Genomic DNA, 17,013 nt, shown 5'->3' with positions numbered 1-17,013 from the left:
GGGGAGCGTGACTTTCAGAAATGAAGAAGAGCCACGGCACTGGAGAGGTAAGAGGAGTTTTTTATTTTATTCTGATCTGAGGTCTGATGGGGGTCAGAAACAAAGGGCTGATCTGAGGTTTGATGGGGGTCAGAAACAAAGGGCTGATCTGAGGTTTGATGGGGGTCAGAAACAAAGGGCTGATCTGAGGTTTGATGGGGGTCAGAAACAAAGAGCTGATCTGAGGTCTGATGGGGGTCAGAAACAAAGGGCTGATCTGAGGTTTGATGGGGGTCAGAAACAAAGGGCTGATCTGAGGTCTGAGGTTGATGGGGGTCAGAAACAAAGGGCTGATCTGAGGTCTGATGGGGGTCAGAAACAAAGGGCTGATCTGAGGTTTGATGGGGGTCAGAAACAAAGGGCTGATCTGAGGTTTGATGGGGGTCAGAAACAAGGGCTGATCTGAGGTTGATGGGGGTCAGAAACAAAGGGCTGATCTGAGGTTTGATGGGGGTCAGAAACAAAGGGCTGATCTGAGGTTTGATGGGGGTCAGAAACAAAGGGCTGATCTGAGGTTTGATGGGGGTCAGAAACAAAGGGCTGATCTGAGGTTTTGATGGGGGTCAGAAACAAAGGGCTGATCTGAGGTCTGATGGGGGTCAGAAACAAAGGGCTGATCTGAGGTCTTGATGGGGGTCAGAAACAAAGGGCTGATCTGAGGTTTGATGGGGGTCAGAAACAAAGGGCTGATCTGAGGTTCTGATGGGGGTCCAGAAACAAAGGGCTGATCTGAGGTTTGATGGGGGTCAGAAACAAAGGGCTGATCTGAGGTTTGATGGGGGTCAGAAACAAAGGGCTGATCTGAGGTCTTGATGGGGGTCAGAAACAAAGGGCTGATCTGAGGTCTGATGGGGGTCAGAAACAAAGGGTGATCTGAGGTTGATGGGGTCAGAAACCAAAGGGCTGATCTGAGGTCTGATGGGGGTCAGAAACAAAGGGCTGATCTGATGTCTGATGGGGGTTCAGAAACAAAGGGCTGATCTGAGGTTTGATGGGGGGTCAGAAACAAAGGGCTGATCTGAGGGTTTGATGGGGTCAGAAACAAGGGGCCTGATCTGAGGTTTTGATGGGGGGTCAGAAACAAAAGGGCTGATCTGAGGTTTGATGGGGGTCAGAAACAAAGGGCTGATCTGAGGTCTGATGGGGGTCAGAAACAAAGGGCTGATCTGAGGTTGATGGGGGTCAGAAACAAAGGGCTGATCTGAGGTCTGATGGGGGTCAGAAACAAAGGGCTGATCTGAGGTTTGATGGGGGTCAGAAACAAAGGGCTGATCTGAGGTTTGATGGGGGTCAGAAACAAAGGGCTGATCTGAGGTCTGATGGGGGTCAGAAACAAAGGGCTGATCTGAGGTTTGATGGGGGTCAGAAACAAAGGGCTGATCTGAGGTCTGATGGGGGTCAGAAACAAAGGGCTGATCTGAGGTTTGATGGGGGTCAGAAACAAAGGGCTGATCTGAGGTTTGATGGGGGTCAGAAACAAAGGGCTGATCTGAGGTTTGATGGGGGTCAGAAACAAAGGGCTGATCTGAGGTCTGATGGGGGTCAGAAACAAAGGGCTGATCTGAGGTCTGATGGGGGTCAGAAATAAAGAGCTGATTTGAGGTCTGATGGGGGTATGACATTAAGGGCTGATGGGGTTCTGATATGGGGGTCTGATATGATGTCCTGATATGGGGATCTGATGTGATGTCCTGATATGGGGATCTGATGTGATGTCCTGATATGGGGATCTGATGTGATGTCCTGATATGGGGATCTGATGTGATGTCCTGATATGGGGATCTGATGTGATGTCCTGATATGGGGATCTGATGTGATGTCCTGATATTTATGGGGGTCTGATCTGAGGAAAAATATATTTTCTTATTTTCCCTCGCAAAAAACATACGGCGATTTTTCAGAAATGCCCACCTGCTGGCCATAAAAAGAATTGCAGCTTAAATTCCCTGGGTCTCTTCAGCGAGACCCAGCACATTAAAATCAATTACCCGCATCCTCTGCGGCCAATTCTCACTACTACAGGTTACATATACACATACACTAAGGAGGTTATTTATCAAACTGCTGTAAAGTTGAACTGGCTTAGTTGCCCATAGCAACCAATCAGATTCCACCTTTCATTTTTGCCTGCTCCCTTGGAAAATGAAAGCTCTCATTAAAGCCTTTAGATGCCGTGATCAAGTGAGATCACAGCATGTAAATGGTGAAATCGTGCTTCCAGGCTTCTTACCAGCATCCTCTGCGGCCAATGAGGATGCTGGTAAGAAGCCCGATTTCACCGTACTTAGTGTATGTGTGTATATGTAACCTGTAGCAGTGACCCTATGCTCAGTCACTTAGTGTGTATGTAACTTGTAGCAGGGACCCTGTGCCCAGTCACTTAGTATATGTGTGTATATGGAACCTGTAGCAGTGACCCTGTGCCCAGTCACTTAGTATATGTGTGTATATGTAACCTCTAGCAGTGACCCTGTGCCCAGTCACTTAGTATATGTGTGTATATGTAACCTGTAGCAGGGAACCCGTGCCCAGTCACTTAGTATATGTGTGTATATGTACCCTGTAGCAGAGACCCCGTGCCTAGTCACTTAGAGTATGAAAGGTGAAATTTGATTGGTTGCTATGGGCAACTAAGCCAGTTCTACTGTACACCAGTTTGATGAATGACCCCCTTAGTGTATGTGTGTATATGTAACCTGTAGCAGTGGCCCTGTACCCAGTGACTTAGTGTATGTGTGTGTATATGTAACCTGTAGCAGTGAGCCGAAGCCCAGTCAATTAGTGTATGTGTATATGTAACCTGTAGCGGTGTCCATGAGTTATTCAGTGTATGTGTGTACATGTCACCTGTAGCAGTATCCAGCCAGCGTATGTGGGTATATGTAACCTCCAGCGGTGCTCATGTGTGAGTCAGTGTATGTGTATATGTAACCTGCAGCAATGTCCATGAGACAGTCAGTATGTATGTGTACATGTCACCTGTAGCGGTGTTCATGTGTCAGTCAGCGTAAATATAACCTGTAGTGGTGCTCATGTGTCAGTCAGTCAGTGTATGTGTGTACATGTCACCTGTAGCTAGGGCTGAGTATTCTATTGATTATTTTTAATGATTAATCGAGTAATCTTATAAGAAAAAATGAATAGACTGTTTTTTTTAATAAAAACTCAGACCCCCTGCCATCAGTCCCCAACACCCTTCGTTCCCCCTGTGCGATCAGCTCCTCTCCCAGGGCCTTCAGCTCTCCCCCACCCCAGTGCCATCAGCTCCGTTCCCCCAGTGCCTTCAGCTCTCCCCCACCCCAGTGCCATCAGCTCCGTTCCCCCAGTGCCTTCAGCCGTCTCCCACCCCAGTGCCATCAGCCCCACCATGCCATCCATTGCCATGTCCCCCACTCCCCCAGTGCCATCAGAGCAGCCCATGTCCCCCAGTGCCATCAGATCAGCCCCTCCATGTCCCCCAGTGCCATCAGATCAGCCCCTCCATGTCCCCCAGTGCCATCAGATCAGCCCCTTCATGTCCCCCACTCCCATCTGCCCCTCCATGCCATCCATTGACGGCTGTCCCCTTCAGTGCCATGTCCCCAGTGCCAGTGAAATAAAATACTTACCTTTTCGGTAGGGGCGCCGCTCCACAGCTCCTTCCACTTCTTCTCCGCGCGCTGCACTGAATCCTGACGTCACACGTGCCGGTGTTCTGCCAAACCTCTATACCTTGCGAAAAGTCTATACCGGAAGTGACGCGGCCGCACAGGAATCAGCTGGAGGAGTGTGTGCGCGGCGTACATCCACTGGCTTAGGAAACAATCGTTGCAGTGCCGCGATAGAAGTACTTCATACACCGCGCGTGCGCACTTAGGGATATAGAGATTTTACAGCGCTAAATGTTGAATCAGATCTCCCTACCCCTGAGTGCACACAAATCAGCTGATTCCTGTGCGGCCGCGTCACTTCCGGTATAGACTTTTCGAAAGGTATAGAGATTTGGCAGAACACCGGGTCATAGTGCGCACTTACATGCACTATGACCTGACGATGTGTAAGGATCCAGTGCAGCGTGGTACGAGCCGGTGGGTGACCACAGAGCGGTAAGTAATAATAGCAAGCGCTTCACTCCCGCTCCGTGGTCACATGACACAAACGAATCCTCGATGCAAAAAATTTGCATCAATGATTTTTCTGTGTCGAATTACTCAATCGAGTAATCGTTTAAGCCCTACTTGTAGCTTTGATCATGTGTCAGTCAGTCAGTGTATGTGTACATGTAACCTGTAGCACTGCCCTGTCACTTAGTGTATGTGTGTATATGGAACCTGTAGCAGGGAAGCCGTGCCCAGTCACTTAGTATATGTGTGTATATGTACCCTGTAGCAGGGAACCCGTGCCCAGTCACTTAGTATATGTGTGTATATGTACCCTGTAGCAGGGAACCCATGCCCAGTCACTTAGTATATGTGTGTATATGTACCCTGTAGCAGGGAACCCGTGCCCAGTCACTTAGTATATGTGTGTATATGTACCCTGTAGCAGGGAACCCGTGCCCAGTCACTTAGTATATGTGTGTAAAGTCATGACCAAAAGTTTTGAGAATGACACAAATATTAGTTTTCACAAAGTTTGCTGCTAAACTGCTTTTAGATCTTTGTTTCAGTTGTTTCTGTGATGTAGTGAAATATAATTACACGCACTTCATACGTTTCAAAGGCTTTTATCGACAATTACATGACATTTATGCAAAGAGTCAGTATTCGCAGTGTTGGCCCTTCTTTTTCAGGACCTCTGCAATTCGACTGGGCATGCTCTCAATCAACTTCTGGGCCAATTCCTGACTGATAGAAACCCATTCTTTCATAATCACTTCTTGGAGTTTGTCAGAATTAGTGGGTTTTTGTTTGTCCACCCGCCTCTTGAGGATTGACCACAAGTTCTCAATGGGATTAAGATCTGGGGAGTTTCCAGGCCATGGACCCAAAATGTCAATGCTCTGGTCCCCGAGCCACTTAGTTATTACTTTTGCCTTATGGCACGGTGCTCCATCGTGCTGGAAAATGCATTGCTCTTCACCAAACTGTTGTTGGATTGTTGGAAGAAGTTGCTGTTGGAGGGTGTTTTGGTACCATTCTTTATTCGTGGCTGTGTTTTTGGGCAAAATTGTGAGTGAGCCCACTCCCTTGGATGAGAAGCAACCCCACACATGAATGGTCTCAGGATGCTTTACTGTTGGCATGACACAGGCCTGATGGTAGCGCTCACCTTTTCTGTCCGGACAAGGCTTTTTCCGGATGCCCCAAACAATCGGAAAGAGAAGAGACTTCATCGGAGAATATGACTTTGCCCCAGTCCTCAGCAGTCCATTCACCATATTTTTGGAGAGAAGTGGCTTCTTTGCTGCCCTTCTTGACACCAGGCCATCTTCCAAAAGTCTTCGCCTCACTGTGCGTGCAGATGCGCTCACACCTGCCTGCTGCCATTCCTGAGTAAAAAATTAAATACGGGAACCGCGCTGTATCTTTGGCAGTTTATAAGAGTAGTTGGAATAAAGAACCATAAACGTGGGGAACTGAGTTCATATCCTGCTATCGGAGGTGGCAATCACAAGTCCGTACTTCACATACAATGAACCTGCTATCACAAGTCCGTACTTCGCATGCAGTGAACCTGTTATCCACCTCCAGCCTGTCGTCAGATCTCGCCTTGAGCCACTGACCGCCCACTCCAAACTGGGTTAAGATTACCTTCACAAAAGGACAGAGAGATGATGCAATACCCTCAACAGTCAGAGGTAATCAAGTTTTATTCTACTCACATATTCCAAAGTTTTCACATGTACAGGTCCTTCTCAAAAAATTAGCATATTGTGATAAAGTTCATTATTTTCTGTAATGTACTGATAAACATTAGACTTTCATATATTTTAGATTCATTACACACCAACTGAAGTAGTTCAAGCCTTTTATTGTTTTAATATTGATGATTTTGGCATACAGCTCATGAAAACCCAAATTTCCTATCTCAAAAAATTAGCATATTTAATCCGACCAATAAAAGAAAAGTGTTTTTAATACAAAAAAAGTCAACCTTCAAATAATTATGTTCAGTTATGCACTCAATACTTGGTCGGGAATCCTTTTGCAGAAATTACTGCTTCAGTGCGGCGTGGCATGGAGGCAATCAGCCTGTGGCACTGCTGAGGTGTTATGGAGGCCCAGGATGCTTCGATAGCGGCCTTAAGCTCATCCAGAGTGTTGGGTCTTGCATCTCTCAACTTTCTCTTCTCAACATCCCACAGATTCTCTATGGGGTTCAAGTTAGGAGAGTTGGCAGGCCAATTGAGCACAGTAATACCATGGTCAGTAAACCATTTACCAGTGGTTTTGGCACTGTGAGCAGGTGCCAGGTCGTTCTGAAAAATGAAATCTTCATCTCCATAAAGCTTTTCAGCAGATGGAAGCATGAAGTGCTCCAAAATCTCCTGATAGCTAGCTGCATTGACCCTGCCCTTGATAAAACACAGTGGACCAACACCAGCAGCTGACATGGCACCCCAGGCCATCACTGACTGTGGGGACTTGACACTGGACTTCAGGCATTTTCCTCTCACCAGTCTTCCTCCAGACTCTGGCACCTTGATTTCCGAATGACATGCAACAGTCCAGTGCTGCTTCTCTGTAGACCAGGTCAGGCGCTTCTGCCGCTGTTTCTGGTTCAAAAGTGTCTTGACCTGGGGAATGCGGCACCTGTAGCCCATTTCCTGCACACGCCTGTACACGGTGGCTCTGGATGTTTCTACTCCAGACTCAGTCCACTGCTTCCGCAGGTCCCCCAAGGTCTGGAATCGGTCCTTCTCCACAATCTTCCTCAGAGTCCGGTCACCTCTTCTCGTTGTGCAGCGTTTTCTGCCACACTTTTTCCTTCCCACAGACTTCCCACTGAGGTGCCTTGATACAGCACTCTGGGAACAGCCTATTCGTTCAGAAATTTCTTTCTGTGTCTTACCCTCTTGCTTGAGGGTGTCAATGATGGCTTCTGGACAGCAGTCAGGTCGGCAGTCTTACCCATGATTGCGGTTTTGAGTAATGAACCAGGCTGGGAGTTTTTAAAAGCCTCAGGAATCTTTTGCAGGTGTTTAGAGTTAATTAGTTGATTCAGATGATTAGGTTAATAGCTTGTTTAGAGAACCTTTTCATGATATGCTAATTTTTTGAGATAGGAATTTTGGGTTTTCATGAGCTGTATGCCAAAATCATCAATATTAAATCAATAAAAGGCTTGAATTACTTCAGTTGGTGTGTAATGAATCTAAAATATATGAAAGTCTAATGTTTATCAGTACATTACAGAAAATAATGAACTTTATCACAATATGCTAATTTTTTGAGAATGACCTGTATATAAGATTGCCCGACCCGGGTTTCGCAGTTAGCTTCGTCAGGGGCTGCGGTACAAACTCCGCTATAATCCACGAGTATATAACAACCCTTTACCCCGGAACAAAAACGGACTTCCGTTGTCCGGCGGTATGTTAAACAATCACATGCTGAAATGACTAAAAACATATGCAAACTTACAATGTATTAAATTACATAAAAGCGCCAATACCTTACGCTAACACACATATCAATATTTCAAAATATCATTAAGAATTATGCTAGATATAAAAATGTATAAATATAATAAATATATAAAATTACAGATATATTAAAACAGTATATATTCAGGAAGATCACACCATACAGACCGATTTTATGTCCCATTCAATATTATGTCCTTGTGGCTGCAATGTGTTCATTTCATAGATCCATTGAGCCTCCTTTTTATTAATTTGTGTAGCGGGATTACCTCCTCGCCAGTGGCGTTTCACAAGTTCCACGCCACAAAATTTGAGACCGATGGGGTCCTTCTGATGGAATTTCTTGCAATGTGCCGCGAGGCTATAATCCACGAGTATATAACAACCCTTTACCCCGGAACAAAAACGGACTTCCGTTGTCCGGCGGTATGTTAAACAATCACATGCTGAAATGACTAAAAACATATGCAAACTTACAATGTATTAAATTACATAAAAGCGCCAATACCTTACGCTAACACACATATCAATATTTCAAAATATCATTAAGAATTATGCTAGATATAAAAATGTATAAATATAATAAATATATAAAATTACAGATATATTAAAACAGTATATATTCAGGAAGATCACACCATACAGACCGATTTTATGTCCCATTCAATATTATGTCCTTGTGGCTGCAATGTGTTCATTTCATAGATCCATTGAGCCTCCTTTTTATTAATTTGTGTAGCGGGATTACCTCCTCGCCAGTGGCGTTTCACAAGTTCCACGCCACAAAATTTGAGACCGATGGGGTCCTTCTGATGGAATTTCTTGCAATGTGCCGCGAGGCTATGGGTCTCCAGTCCCTTTTTAATATTCCTGATGTGTTCATCAACTCGGACCTTCAACTTCCTCAGTGTTCTACCAATATACTGGAGTCCACACGGGCACTCCAGTATATAAATGACCCCCATAGACTCACACGAAATATTCCCTCTAACTTTTTTTTAGATAGATTTGGAGGTGGACACAATTTCTGCCATTCCTGAGCAAGCTCTGCACTGGTGGCACTCCTTGAAGTTCTTGATGATCCTATAAATTGTTGATTGAGGTGCTATCTTAGTAGCCACAATATCCTTGCCTGGGTGAAGCCATTTTTATGCAACGCAATGATGGCTGCACGCGTTTCTCTGCAGGTCACCATGGTTAACAATGGAAGAACAATGATTTCAAGCATCACCCTCCTTTTAACAGGTCAAGTCTGCCATTTTAACCCAATCAGCCTGACATAATGATCTCCAGCCTTATGCTGGTCAACATTCTCACCTGAGTTAACAAGACGATTACTGAAATGATCTCAGCAGGTCCTTTAATGACAGCAATGAAATGCAGTGGAAAGGTGTTTTTGGGGATTAAGTTAATTTTCATGGCAAAGAAGGACTATGCAATTCATCTGATCACTCTTCATAACATTCTGGAGTATATGCAAATTGCTATTATAAAAACTTAAGCAGCAACTTTTCCAATTTCCAATATTTATGTAATTCTCAAAACTTTTGGCCACGACTGTATATGGAACCTGTAGCAGGGAACCCGTGCCCAGTCATTTAGTGTATTTGTGTACATGTAACCTGTAGCAGTGACCCTATGCTCAGTCACTTAGTGTATGTGTGTATATGTAACCTGTACCAGGGAACCCGTGCCCAGTCACTTAGTATATGTGTGTATACCGAACCTGTAGCGGTGTCCAGCCAGCGTATATGTGTGTATGTTACCTGCAGCGGTGCTCATGTGTGAGTCAGTTTATACATGTCACCTGTAGCAGTGTTCATGTGTCAGTCCGTCAGTGTGTATACATGTCAACTGTAGTGGTGCACATGTGTCAGCCCGTCAATGTATGTGTGTGTACATGTCACCTGTAGCGGTGCCCATGTGTCAGTCAGTCAATGTATGTGTGTACATGTCAACTGTAGTGGTGCACATGTGTCAGCCCGTCAGTGTATGTGTGTGTACATGTCACTTGCAGCGGTGCCCATGTGTCAGTCCGTCAATGTATGTGTGTACATGTCACCTGTGCCCATGTGTCAGTCCGTCAGTGTATGCGTGTACATGTCACCTGTAGCGGTGCCCATGTGTCAGTCAGTGTATGTGTGTACATGTCACCTGTAGCGGTGCCCATGTGTCAGTCAGTGTATGTGTGTACATGTCACCTGTAGAGGTGCCCATGTGTCAGTCAGTGTATGTGTGTACATGTCACCTGTAGCGGTGCCCATGTGTCAGTCAGTCAGTGTATGTGTGTACATGTCACCTGTAGCGGTGCCCATGTGTCAGTCAGTCAGTCAGTGTATGTGTACATGTCACCTGTAGCGGTGCCCATGTGTCAGTCAGTGTATGTGTGTACATGTCACCTGTAGAGGTGCCCATGTGTCAGTCAGTCAGTGTATGTGTGTACATGTCACCTGTAGCGGGGCCCATGTGTCAGTCAGTCAGTATATGTGTGTACATGTCACCTGTAGCGGGGCCCATGTGTCAGTCAGTATATGTGTACATGTCACCTGTAGCGGGGCCCATGTGTCAGTCAGTCTATGTGTGTACATGTCACCTGTAGCGGTGCCCATGTGTCAGTCAGTCAGTATATGTGTGTACATGTCACCTGTAGCGGTGCCCATGTGTGCAGTCAGTCAGTATATGTGTGTACATGTCACCTGTAGCGGGGCCCATGTGTCAGTCAGTCAGTATATGTGTGTACATGTCACCTGTAGCGGGGCCCATGTGTCAGTCAGTATATGTGTACATGTCACACATGTCACCTGTAGCGGGGCCCATGTGTCAGTCAGTCTATGTGTGTACATGTCACCTGTAGCGGTGCCCATGTGTCAGTCAGTCAGTATATGTGTGTACATGTCACCTGTAGCGGTGCCCATGTGTCAGTCAGTGTATGTGTGTACATGTCACCTGTAGCGGTGCCCATGTGTCAGTCAGTGTATGTGTGTACATGTCACCTGTAGAGGTGCCCATGTGTCAGTCAGCGTATGTGTGTACATGATGTCACCTGTAGCGGTGCCCATGTGTCAGTCAGTCAGTGTATGTGTGTACATGATGTCACCTGTAGCGGTGCCCATGTGTCAGTCAGTCAGTGTATGTGTGTACATGTCACCTGTAGCGGTGCCCATGTGTCAGTCAGTCAGTGTATGTGTGTACATGTCACCTGTAGCGGTGCCCATGTGTCTGTCAGTCAGTCAGTCAGTGTATGTGTGTACATGTCACCTGTAGCGGTGCCCATGTGTCAGTCAGTGTATGTGTGTACATGTCACCTGTAGAGGTGCCCATGTGTCAGTCAGCGTATGTGTGTACATGATGTCACCTGTAGCGGTGCCCATGTGTCAGTCAGCGTATGTGTGTACATGATGTCACCTGTAGCGGTGCCCATGTGTCAGTCAGTCAGTGTATGTGTGTACATGTCACCTGTAGCGGTGCCCATGTGTCTGTCAGTCAGTCAGTCAGTGTATGTGTGTACATGTCACCTGTAGCGGTGCCCATGTGTCAGTCAGTCAGTGTATGTGTGTACATGTCACCTGTAGCGGTGCCCATGTGTCAGTCAGTGTATGTGTGTACATGTCACCTGTAGCGGTGCCCATGTGTCTGTCAGTCAGTCAGTCAGTGTATGTGTGTACATGTCACCTGTAGCGGTGCCCATGTGTGCCGTCGCTGTGCAGGTTTCTGCCTGCTTGCGTGGATGAGGGCGGCGCCTGCAGGATCGGCCCCTCCCCCGCCCGGGATCGCTGACTTCCTCATTCTCCGCACGGACAGTGACTCCCTGTAGCAGAGTACAGCCGCCGGGATATCAGCACTGCCTCCGCTCACACCATGTCCAAGCCGCCAGCTAAACCAGCAAAGCCAGGTGAGAGAGGCCTGCCCTGGGCCGCTGCCATATACACGGGAGCCTCCACCCTACCTGTGGTGACACCAGCGTCTGCTGCCCATGGGCCGCCGCCGCAGTGCATGCTGGGAGCTGGCTGGTTGTCAGCACACACATGTAGCCTGGGATGCCCTGCACTTCCTGTCACTGAGCCCATTGAAGAACTCCATGCCAGCCACTCCCCAACCAGAGAGGTGACAGCCTGGGAGAGTGGCACTGCAGTGTGCCAGGTGATCTGGCTCATGGCTAACAGTGCCCTGAGGAAAGTCTCCAGGGGCCAACCCCAGTAGCCTAAAAAATCTGTGCCAGAACATCACCACACTATGCATAAGGCCTCATGGTCCACCGTGTGTTTGTATTTAGATGTAGATGGAGGGCCATTCAGCTGACAACGCTGTACACACAGAGCATGCCATATGTATACGAGACAACTATATACACGTATGTGACGTATGCACACCGTGTACACAGGAACACCATACAAACCATGTACACACGCAGAAAATACTGCATATACACAGGAACACCGCACACAATAGAATGTACACACGTAACATGTTATACGTACACAGGAACACTATACACGCAATGTATACACACAGAACATGCTGTATGTACACAGGAACACCATACAAACCATGTACACACGCAGAACATGCTGTATGTACACAGGAACACCATACAAACCATGTACACACGCAGAAAATACTGCATATACACAGGAACACCGCACACAATGGAATGTACACACATGTAACATGTTATACAGACACAGGAACACTATACACGCAATGTATACACACAGAACATGCTGTATGTATACAGGAACACCATACAAACCATGTACACACGCAGAAAATACTGCATATACACATGAACAGTGCACACAATGGAATGTACACACATGTAACATGTTATACGTACACAGGAACACTATACACGCAATGTATACACACAGAACATGCTGTATGTACACAGGAACACTATACACGCAATGTATACACACAGAACATGCTGTATGTATACAGGAACACCATACAAACCATGTACACACGCAGAAAATACTGCATATACACAGGAACACCGCACACAATGGAATGTACACACATGTAACATGTTATACAGACACAGGAACACTATACACGCAATGTATACACACAGAACATGCTGTATGTATACAGGAACACCATACAAACCATGTACACACGCAGAAAATACTGCATATACACATGAACAGTGCACACAATGGAATGTACACACATGTAACATGTTATACGTACACAGGAACACTATACACGCAATGTATACACACAGAACATGCTGTATGTACACAGGAACACTATACACGCAATGTATACACACAGAACATGCTGTATGTATACAGGAACACCATACAAACCATGTACACACGCAGAAAATACTGCATATACACAGGAACACCGCACACAATGGAATGTACACACATGTAACATGTTATACAGACACAGGAACACTATAAACGCAATGTATACACACAGAACATGCTGTATGTATACAGGAACACCATACAAACCATGTACACACGCAGAAAATACTGCATATACACATGAACAGTGCACACAATGGAATGTACACATGTAACATGTTATACGTACACAGGAACACTATACACGCAATGTATACACACAGAACATGCTGTATGTATACAGGAACACCATACAAACCATGTACACACATGTAACATGTTATATGTACACAGGAACACTATACACACAATGTACACACAGAACATGCTGTATGTACACAGGGACACTATACACACATGTAACATGTTATATGTACACAGGAACACTATACATGCAATGTACACACACAGAACATGTTGTATGTACACAGGGACACTACACTCCATATACACACATGTAACATGTTATACATACACAGGAACACTATACACGCAATGTATACACACAGAACATGCTGTATGTATACAGGAACACCATACAAACCATGTACACACGCAGAAAATACTGCATATACACAGGAACACCGCACACAATGGAATGTACACACATGTAACATGTTATACAGACACAGGAACACTATACACGCAATGTATACACAGAACATGCTGTATGTACACAGGTACACTATACACACACACATGTAACATGTTATATGTACACAGGAACACTATACATGCAATGTACACACACAGAACATGTTGTATGTACACAGGGACACTACACTCCATATACACACATGTAACATGTTATACGTACACAGGAACACTATTCACGCAATGTACACACAGAACATGCTGTATGTACACAGGGACACTATACACTCCATATACACACATGTAACATGTTATACGTACACAGGAAGACTATACACACAATGTGCACACATGTAACATGTTATACGTACGCAGGAACTCTATACATGAAATGTACACACAGAACATGCTGTATGTACACAGGGACACTATACACTCCATATACACACATGTAACATGTTATACGTACACAGGAAGACTATACACACAATGTGCACACATGTAACATGTTATACGTACACAGGAACACTATACATGAAATGTACACACAGAACATGCTGTATGTACACAGGGACACTATACACTCCATATACACACATGTAACCTGTTTTACGTACACAGGGACACTATACACACATGTACCATGCTGTATGTAAACAGGAACACTATACACACCATGTAGACAAGAACTAACATACCCCACATACACCCATCAAACACATGACTACTAGGGTAATCTTACATTCTTATGACACGTTAGACAGGTCATAAACTGAAGGCTTAAAGGGGTTGTCTCACTTCAGTAAATAGCATTTATTATGTAGAGAAAGTTAATACAAGGCACTTACTAATGTATTGTGATTGTCCATATTGCCTCCTTTGCTGGCGGGATTAATTCTTCCATCACATTATACACTGCTTGTTTCCATGGTTACGGCCACCCTGCGATCTATCAGCTTGCACACTATGGAAAAAAGCACCAGCCTATGAGCATTCCCATGGCCCTAGCCACCGGATAGACCAGCACTTTTTCCTATAATGTGCAAGCATGGACACCGCTGCTGGATTATAGAGTGGTCGTAACCATGGAAATGAGCAATGTATAATGTGATGGGGAAATGAATCCAGCCAGCAAAGGAGGCAATGTGGACAATCACAATACATTAGTATAGGTTTAGGAAGTGGCTACCTATGAATCTAGATCCGACTTTCCAACAAGCCTTGGGATTTGACAAGGGAATATAGCCTGGCTAGATATCCATCCGTGGCCGACTGTTGGAAAGTTAGATCTTGCTCATAGGGAGACGCTTCCAAGAGGTGGCGCTGGCGAGAGGTTCTTGGGAGAGGCCTCTTTGCATATGGTGCAGTGGAACAAATAATGTAACAGAATTCAATGTGCCGTAGACCAGACTGATAGCTGTCAGTGAATAAATATACTGAATAATTAGGTGGTGTCCTGCTGCCAGAGCTGGGTCCAGATAACATGGTAACCTGACGGGCTGGAGAGGAGGAGTGATACAGCGCTTGTCCCTGGGGCACGCGAGTTACATGATAGTTCGCACCAGGAACCTGAAATACACTCCAGCTCATAGCTGGCACAGCTTTCAGTTTCTAGCGGACAAGCAGCCCGAAGATGTGCCAAAGTTATCAGGAGGTGTGTGCGTTTTATGCCAGTCGACTTTTTACTGACTGGCACATGAATGGCCAGTCTTAGGAAATCAGCCCCTTTGATTTGGGAACTAACCTGACCCTCTGTATGACATAAATGTGGGTGGATTGCCCCTTTATTTTGTGCTGGTGTGTGGTAGCTGTGTACCGAGCACGTGTGATGTGCGCCGTAGCGGGTGAATAACTGTACCGCAATTAGGCAGAAAAGAATCCCTTAACTTTATGGACAATTATAATCTCGGGTGTTATTTCTTTCTAAATTAACTATAAAACATGTCCAAGACTCAAATAAATGAGCATGTTAGAACACTCTGCAAAATACTGAGTCAGCCACCCGGTGCTGCTGTATTTGTCATGTATCCATGACCGGGAGAAAAGTGACATCTGTCCGGGGACATGATGGTACAGATACAGAACAGGGTCCATATGTGGGGTATGATGGTACAGTAGGGTCTGTCTGGGGACATGATGGTACAGAGGCAGGACAGGGTCCATATGTGGGTATGATGGTACAGTATGGTCTGTCTGGGGACATGATGGTACAGATACAGAACAGGGTCCATATGTGGGTATGATGGTACAGTAGGGTCTGTCTGGGGACATGATGGTACAGATACAGAACAGGGTCCATATGTAGGTATGATGCTACAGTATGGTCTGTCTGGGGACATGATGGTACAAGAAACAGAACAGGGTCCATATGTAGGTATATGATGATGCAGTAGGGTCTGTCTGGGTACATAATGGTACAGACACAGAACAGGGTCCATATGTGGGTATGATGGTACAGTAGGGTCTGTCTGGGGACATGATGGTACAGATACAGAACAGGGTCCATATGTGGTACGATGGTACAGTAGGGTCTGTCTGAGGACATGATGGTACAGATACAGAACAGGGTCCATATGTGGGTATGATGGTGCAGTAGGGTCTGTCTGAGGACATGATGGTACAGATACAGGACAGGGTCCATATGTGGGTATGATGGTACAGTAGGGTCTGTCTGGGTACATGATGGTACAGATACAGGACAGGGTCCATATGTGGGTATGATGGTACAGTATGGTCTGTCTGGGGACATGATGTTACAGATACAGAACAGGGTCTATATGTGGTATGATGGTACAGTAGGGTCTGGGGACATGATGGTACAGATACAGAACAGGATCCATTTGTGGGTATGATGGTGCAGTAGGGTCTGTCTGGGTACATGATGGTACAGATACAGGACAGGGTCCATATGTGCATGTCCATATATATTGGCGTACTGTCCCTACCTACCATACCACACTCACTTGAAATAGTTTATCTAGCTGTATCTAGCCTGTGGATGGCACCGTTTAGGGGAGGGGGGGATCTGTGGATGGCACCGTTTAGGGGAGGGGGGGGATCTGTGGATGGCACCGTTTAGGGGAGGGGGGGGATCTGTGGATGGCACCGTTTAGGGGAGGGGGGGGATCTGTGGATGGCACCGTTTAGGGGAGGGGGGGGATCTGTGGATGGCACCGTTTAGGGGAGGGGGAAGGAATCTGTGGATGGCACCGTTTAGGGGAGGGGGAGGGAATCTGTGGATGGCACCGTTTAGGGGAGGGGGAGGGAATCTGTGGATGGCACCGTTTAGGGGAGGGGGAGGGAATCTGTGGATGGCACCGTTTAGGGGAGGGGGAGGGAATCTGTGGATGGCACCGTTTAGGGGAGGGCGAGGGAATCTGTGAATGGCACCGTTTAGGGGAGGGGGGGAATCTGTGGATGGCACCGTTTAGGGGAGGGGGGGGATCTGTGGATGGCACC

General features: G+C 46.1%; 1 protein-coding gene and 1 long non-coding RNA gene across 2 annotated transcripts in view; one reads left to right on the top strand and one right to left on the bottom strand.

Annotated features, from left to right (window-relative positions):
* Positions 1-11,590, bottom strand: part of LOC122923207 — a 36,150-nt gene extending 24,560 nt beyond the window's left edge. The window contains exon 1 of the long non-coding RNA XR_006387248.1: positions 11,553-11,590. This is a non-coding gene — a long non-coding RNA (uncharacterized LOC122923207). The remainder of the gene's footprint in view (positions 1-11,552) is intronic.
* The window catches only part of OSTF1 (osteoclast stimulating factor 1), a 49,082-nt gene continuing 43,413 nt past the window's right edge, over positions 11,345-17,013 (top strand). The window contains exon 1 of the mRNA XM_044273934.1: positions 11,345-11,498. Within this exon, the coding sequence (XP_044129869.1) occupies positions 11,465-11,498 (34 nt within the window). The 5' untranslated portion in view covers positions 11,345-11,464. The remainder of the gene's footprint in view (positions 11,499-17,013) is intronic.

This window comes from Bufo gargarizans, chromosome 1 (genome assembly GCF_014858855.1).
Source record: "Bufo gargarizans isolate SCDJY-AF-19 chromosome 1, ASM1485885v1, whole genome shotgun sequence".
NCBI classification, from domain to species: domain Eukaryota; kingdom Metazoa; phylum Chordata; class Amphibia; order Anura; family Bufonidae; genus Bufo; species Bufo gargarizans.
The sequence above is the reverse complement of the archived record's forward strand: the minus strand, read 5'-3'. Positions and strand labels throughout refer to the sequence as shown.